Consider the following 7,476-nt stretch of genomic DNA (forward strand, 5'->3'; position numbering starts at 1 on the left):
TGTTGTGTCTAACAAAAAAAATAAACCCCTCAAAAACGCTCCCCTTTTTGGTGATTTGCATTCAGTTAGAGCGTTATAATTTGGCCATGACATGCCAACCCAACCAGCGTTTTTAGACCATCACAAATATGGCCGAAAAAATTCACGTTTTTTGAAAAACTCGCCCTGTTTGTTTATTTTTGTTGCCAAGAGATATCGTGCCTATTGTCACTCTGCAACTTTTTGTGCTGAGTGAGCTAGAAGGCGTGAAAAAAAATTTATGAAGTGCTTAAAAATTCCCTCAATAAAACGGTATTTGTGGTAAGGTGATGAAGCAATGTAGCTGTAAAATAGTGACTCAATTATGTATATCAATTTTTCGAAAGCTTATCACACAAGCAATGCTGAATAGTTGCCAATTTCGTTTTTTTTTCAGCAAACATGGCTAGCTCAAAGAGCACAAATAAATTACGTGCAGCTGGCCTGCTTGAGATGCTAAAAATTAAAAATAATTTAGGTGCTGAAACTATAGCAGATAGACTGAAAAAAGAAATTGCGATTTTCCTTTTCGGGGAGGGGGGGAAGTTCTATATTCAGTGTCAAAACGTCAATTTGATGCCTGGAAAAAAGTATGCATAATATCTCATTTGAAAGCGTTATGTATTAGCTGAACGTAGGTGCAGTTACCAAAGAGTTATAGATAAACAAATGCTTTTTTTTTAAATTATGTTTCTTTCACAGCTTTTTACCTACGTAACTCTGCATGATGCTATTGCAAAAGCAATCTTCAGCCCAAGCCCACATATAGATATGTAGACGGCAATCTTTGTGCTGAATATAAAGCATTCTTAAGTTAAAGGAAATGAAGTTATCATCTGTGTTCTACTGCCAACACAGGTGCGCTGGAAGGAATGTGGCTAGAGTGTAGGGACGGGTAGCATAGCAAAAGAAATATTTTTGAGCTGCGTCGTGGGTTGGAAAATGAGATGTCAGCCTTTTTTATCTACATTCGTGTGTGCATTTGTATGTGTAAATGTATATATGCATATGAAGAACTGAAAAATATCTGGAAAGCTAGAGGGGGGAGGGGGAGTTTAGCAGCTCTCTCTCCTTTCCTAGTGATGCCTAAGAGATGAGCTATCAAGCCATTAAAAATTATACAATAAGCAATAACACTACATTATCCACAACACAAGGAAGATAAAACAGTAGGCTAGCCTGTAAGTTCCTAATATGACGCTCTTTATTTGTCTTTGAAACCCTGAAATGCCCCGCGTATTCTTTATTATGTGCACGGTCAAATATAATGATCAACCAAGTCAATTGAAAATCTTGGAATATGTGCGGTGACAAAGTAACCACATTCTGTCGCAAGAATCTGCATATTGTACGGAATGTTATGTTGAAATGTTTTGTTCACAGGTTACTGATGCCCAATGTCTGTCCGAACAAAAATTCTCTGATCTCAGGAAGTTCCCCTCTTATTGCGGAGAATAAAGTGAGACATAAAATGTAATCAGCAGTTTTTGTTCATGTTTTATTGAGGCGTTTATTTAATGTGAAGCTATCGTTCACTTTTCCTAATACCTTGAGAGCTGCTCACCCTCCACGATGAGTTTCCTGCCAACTCGCTCAAGCTTCGCGCACACGTCCTTGCGAAAAGCGACCTGCGAGTCTTCTGCCGCGTACATACCCATGGAGTCTCCCATGATCTTGGCCAGAATTTCGAAAGCCTTCTCCTGCGCCTTCTGCTTTGCCTTGTCAGCTCCTTCCTTGATTGTATCCCTCATGTCTTGTGCAGTGCCTTGAATCACATTCTTGATCTTCCTGACTGCCTCTTTTATGTGGTTGGACGCCTTCACGAAGAGGTCTTTCAGGAAATACTCAGTGTCCTGCACGGACGTAAATGCCTTTGAACTGATATGATGTAGTTTTCAACACTTCACAATTTTAACATTTATCCTTTCTGAACAAACTTCTAAGAAACGGGCAGTATTTAGGCACCGCTGAAAAATGAATTACTGTTTTTAATATATACTTTTTTAGAAAGCTTTTGATGATATGTGAAGATTAACGTCCCAAAATCACCATATGAATATGAGAGACGCCGTACTGAAAGGCTCCGGAAATTTTGACTTCCGGAGGTTCTTTAACGTTTACCCAAATCTGAGCACACGGGCCTACAGCATTTCCGCCTCCATTGGAAATGCAGCCGCAGCAGCTAGGATTCGAGCCCGCGACCTGCGGGTCAGCAGCCGAGTACCTTGGCCACTATATCACCGCGGCAGGACCTTAAAAAGCTTTAGTTTTATAGGCACTTGGCCATGTCTCTGAAATCGACCAGTTTACCGAATTATTGTCGAATTATTGGCGTAGCCACCCCCTTGGCCTGCAGCGTCTCGGACTCTATTAAATATCAGTCCTTCAGAATTCCGAAAGGTCTTTTCATACGTTACATCTGCCATATTCTAGAGTTACGAAACCGTAAAATGTGTACTGGCGCGACATACTGCTTACAGATAACATTATTTACAACCTTGTGAATGCTCGCAATGTAATGTATGGTGTAACAATGGTGTTGGTGTAACAATGGTGTAACAATGGTAATATGGTGTTGCAATGTAATGGTGCAACAAGGTTGCAGCATTACATGTTTGCTTGTGCACCACAAGGTTGCACAGCCAACTGCACCATTACACACTGTGCAATCGTTCATATAGATTACATTTTTGTCCCTATGCGAGATAAATATCTAAGCTTGCCTATCATACACGGCTACGGTGAGAGGTGAAGCTACTGCGCAACACACACTGTGGTGTCATCTGTCAAAGAGTGCATTGACTATCAGTGCAAAACACCTGCATCTGGAAGCACGCCGTCAACTTGCCTAATGCTGGCGTTGAAAGGATCAGAACCTTGAGCAAGTTTATGGTGCGTTATCTGGCTGCAGAATGTCAATATTGTAACAGGTAAATAGAAGGTCAGTGTACTTGTTTAAGGTATAAAATTGTGTCGTAAATGTTTAAAATTAAGGTCTTTCATCCCACAGCGTGCATATATTTCTTAAAAGCGAGCCTTGAAATTCCAGACTCATTGTGAGGGAGTATTTTTAAGTTTGCTAAAGATACCGATTCAAAATAAATGTTTTTGTATGTCTCTGTGTACACCAAGAACATAGCTCTCTTTGTCAGCTGCTTTGCAGTCATTTGCCTTACTTTTAGGTGTAATAATATTTATTCGTAGCCAATTTTGGTAGCGCAGAGTTAGAATAAATGAATAAAGACACACAAAACAAGAAGCGCTGTGTATATTTTTTTTCTTTAGACACATTTATGTGTGCCGTTTTAATTAACTACCCTTCAACCACGCCTTATCTATGTTAACTTATTACGAAAGTATTTACCAAGGCTTAGCGCAATTGCACATCATTCGGCATATTTGTCTTCGGTATGCTTATTTCACAGTATTCTCTACACGTGAGAAAATTGTTAGTGATGTTTCTTGCAGTGTCGCATGGTCAGCACACGTTTGTGTGAAGAATAGAGCAAAACTTCATTTTTCGTGTGACGAAACCACAACAGCTTCTTTCGTTAGAAGAAACCAACATAAGTGATTTCTGGCCACAAGTACTGCGAGCCATTTTTGCCCCTTATGTAAGAAACTTGAAGCGGTTAAGCTAAAGATTTCATTTTTTTTGCAGAAAGAAGTCAGAATGTGTTAGTTACCACGTTCACACATAATTACTCAAAAACATGCACGACGCACGTTTTAAATACTGACCACCTTTGCAAGCTCCCAAATTGCGCGCCTCATAAAACTTAACCACAACGTATTCATCGTAATAAATTTATTACATTATCTTGCATTTACATTTATCTAGGCTACCTGCGATGATAACACAGAAGCTTCACCACACGCAACCGTCATGAGCTCCATTTTTGTTGCGAAAGTTTTTTTTTTTAGTCGACATTCATGGTGTCTTGGTTGACTCACTATGCTTGCAGTAACATTGATGAAAACACCAGAATGACAAAAATTGTCCGCCTCAAAATGCAATAGTCAGGGCCACCGGGATATTTAGTTTTTACTCGCCCTCTTTCTTATGTTTACTGTCAAACAAACTAGCTTGAACCCCGTGACAGGCCGCTGTGGCTTAGAATCTTTGTGTTGTACTTTGAGCGTTTTCATTCCTAAAGTGTGCTTTTTATCGGAAATATGTTGATTAGTTTAGTTGCCAACCACCCTCTACAACAACTGTTGACTGAGTATGTCTACGACTATCAATGTCCTGGTTGTTCCAGCAGGCAATTGTATCTGGGCCGGCCATGAAATATTTACGGCAGATAAACATTACTCAATTCATTACACGTATGCATGTTTGAAATACTGCGAACAACAGAATGGACAGCAGCTGTGCAGCCGCGAATGACAGAGAGTTAAAACAGCAGCGAAAATAAAAACTCCGAAGATATAAAATTGAACCAATTCGCACAAGAGAGTAGGTGGACCATTAGTAGAGCTTGAACCCTGTTGGTATTAGTCAGTAGACATAAAACTGGCTGATTACGGCGATTATTGTGGTGATGGTATTACGCAGAAAATAGCGTTAGAAAATAATTTTTGTCTTTAAGGAGCCCATCAAACTTTATTCAATTTATATGAATGCTGTGAAAAATAAATAATCTTAATTGACCAAAGTGCTGTTCCTATCTCTTGTATCATTAGCTTCTAATTTTGTGGGATCATTTGATGTGCCCTGTCGTGATTAATGATTATCCTTAGCTTACCAGCTTCGATTCGTCCTTAGAAAGGCCTTGAGCGACTTCAAGAAGAATGTTTCCGACGTCCGTGGCTTCTTTGGCTAGCTTCTGGGCCTGCGCACTCACAGCAACCGTCGGCTTGCCTGAGAGCACATGTGCCGAGCCTGTAGAAATAACCGCAATAAAAATTTGAAATGCACAACAGTGTTACGATTTTGGCTTTCTGGGTTCAAGATTGAGGGGCAGCTCAGAAGACCAAATACATGGGTGAAGACAATACCTTTCGTGCACTTTGTAATACCAGCATTAAATTGGTTCTCTAAGACAGAAACAAGAAACGTTTTAGGTGCACTTTTACCTGAATGTTTCATGCACGTGCCCGCTTAGTACGTCACCGCCATTTATTTATACATACGAAAGTCACGCCACAGGTATTAAATAATCTTTACAGAATAATTATAAGTTGAGACGTTTGCGCTTTATGACTTTACAGCCTATTTTCAAATTACTCCTTGTAATAAAAAACGCACCTTCATAGTTGAATGCTGTATCTCATTCTCAATCAGTGTAAACCAATCGGGACGGTACAAATTTAACACCCGGCCAGCTTGAGTGCTGCAGTGTACAGGACAAAATGTGAAGGACCGCACAAGAGTGGTTGCATTTTGTTCACGTTACCGAAAAACACAAAATCGCCATCATTGGGGAGTTCACCTATATGATCTGCCTGACTATATAATATTATTATCGGTACATTAAATCTTAAAAAAACTATTATCTTTGTCGAGCAGTGAAGCAAACCGAGCACTCAATACTGCATGTGCGTTGCATTCATCTTGTAAAAAATTGCATGTTTTTTTAGGTGAATTATAGTAACAGTAGCATTATAAAGAAACTTGATGAACTGGATCACATACTGATGATTAGCAGGGTGACACAATATAACACATCAAATTACCCATAAAAAACTGCGTAGAGAGTATACAAGGACAAATTACACGGGACTAGAAGGCACACAATACTACGCACTGTGACACACAAAAAGGCACAGAGGCCGCTTCGTCCACCAGGTGATCACGAATGAAAATTGTGCGGTTGGTCACAGAAATAATAAAACTTCATCTGCATCTGTTATTGACAAAAAGTCACTAAAACACATTGTTTCCTCGGCAAGTGAACGCAACATGAGAAAATTGTGCGTACCACTATCGGGTGTACTGCAGTGACAAGAAAATAGCACAACACAATATATTTGGTAGTTTAGTGGGCCAAAAACTTGTATGATTATTGGGCATACTGCAGTGTGAAAGTGAGCAGTGATTTCTGATAATCATTCGTTGTTTTCTAGCGAACACTGCAGTCTAGCTGCGATGTTTTCGCATAGCGCACCTATCCAAACATTAACCTTAATGTCTTAAAAGCGAAACTGTGTCCACAAGCTGAGCAGCGCAAAGCGTTAGCATCGCTTTCTGTCTGCAACAGTGCAGAGAAAGAGGGGCGTTTACACAATCTTAAATTGTGTTTTTTTTATTGTACAAAGACACGTAACATGTTAAATTTTCTCTCAAACTGGGAATTCTATTGATGCGCGATATTCAACAACTAAGGGGAGTTCAAGATATGAAATATAATGGGCTGTGTTTTGATCTTGTATTTTTCCAGATCAACTGCTGATACCAATTGTTGTAATATAGAACAAGCATGCACTAACAAAGAAAATGCTTTTTCTTACTAGCTCATAAAATTTCGGATCAACACTCAAAAAACAATATATTCATACTCACAGGTTGCTGCAGCAAAGCAAACAGCAAGAATAGTAGCTACGGCAGACTTCATTTTGCTGGCCCTGAAAGACAGGTGTGCCGAACTATTATGTCTGAGCTTCTATCTTATAAACTCTGCAGTGAAAAATGTTATTGATTCTTAGCAAGCAGACTTCGAAAATTGCACGAAATATGCAATAGTGCATGGCATTTTTCGTCAATCATTCCCATTGCTTCAGGAATGATGAAAGGTTGCGTTAAGTTAAAATTGAATGTTGAGATGAAAAAGCGCTGAATCAGCCTACGCACATAAGCTTTACTACCACTGGAGTTTTAGTCTTACCAAAAAACATCAGTACAGTTTTTGTCATATGGTATGTGAGATATGACGAAATATTGGTTACCAATCAAATATGTGGTCATAATACAAATGGCACTGGACTCACCTGTTGAAGAAACCTTTTAGCGCGTCGACGTCCTAGGTTAACCGCCTTTATGCCTCTGAAGTTCTGGCTTTTATATGCGATACTGAGTGGTGACTGAGTGGTATACAGGGGTAGGGGGGCAGGCATAGTCTTTGCCATTGATAAAGAGATGGCATGCTCTGCTGTTCTGAAAAGCGTAGCGCTCTACACGCTCGATGGTGATAAGAACATTTAACAAAAGACTAGGTTCTGAAATGATACCGCGCGAAAACCGCAATACTTGCTATCACACCTGAAAGGAAGTTGAGTGCTGTATTGTTCGACGTCCCTTTATCAGTGCCTCATCTCTGGGCCTGCTATGCACGGGACCGGTAAGTGTTTTTATGTGAAAAAGCAGCCATTCGCTAGCAGCTTTTCTCTTATATAGGATATCGAGGCATGTCTGGTTGATCTTGATCTCGAACATTCTCCTTTCATTATTTTGCGAGAGAAGTTGTTACGCGTCAACACTGCGTTGACAACTTTTTTGAACACTTGGGCACGAATATT

At 39.8% G+C, this 7,476-nt stretch overlaps 1 protein-coding gene across 1 annotated transcript; it reads right to left on the minus strand.

Annotated features, from left to right (window-relative positions):
- Window positions 1-1,495: 1,495 nt before the first annotated feature.
- LOC119178070 (uncharacterized) lies at window positions 1,496-7,058 on the minus strand. The gene is made up of 4 exons (XM_037429233.2): window positions 6,949-7,058; window positions 6,524-6,585; window positions 4,767-4,903; window positions 1,496-1,871 (listed from the first exon to the last, which is right to left on the minus strand). Exons 2-4 carry the CDS (start codon window positions 6,573-6,575, stop codon window positions 1,560-1,562), a joined length of 501 nt encoding a protein of 166 aa, XP_037285130.2. The 5' UTR covers window positions 6,576-6,585; window positions 6,949-7,058; the 3' UTR covers window positions 1,496-1,559.
- Between the last annotated feature and the right edge of the window lie 418 nt (window positions 7,059-7,476).

Source organism: Rhipicephalus microplus, chromosome 1 (genome assembly GCF_043290135.1).
Source record: "Rhipicephalus microplus isolate Deutch F79 chromosome 1, USDA_Rmic, whole genome shotgun sequence".
Taxonomy (NCBI): Eukaryota; Metazoa; Arthropoda; class Arachnida; order Ixodida; family Ixodidae; genus Rhipicephalus; species Rhipicephalus microplus.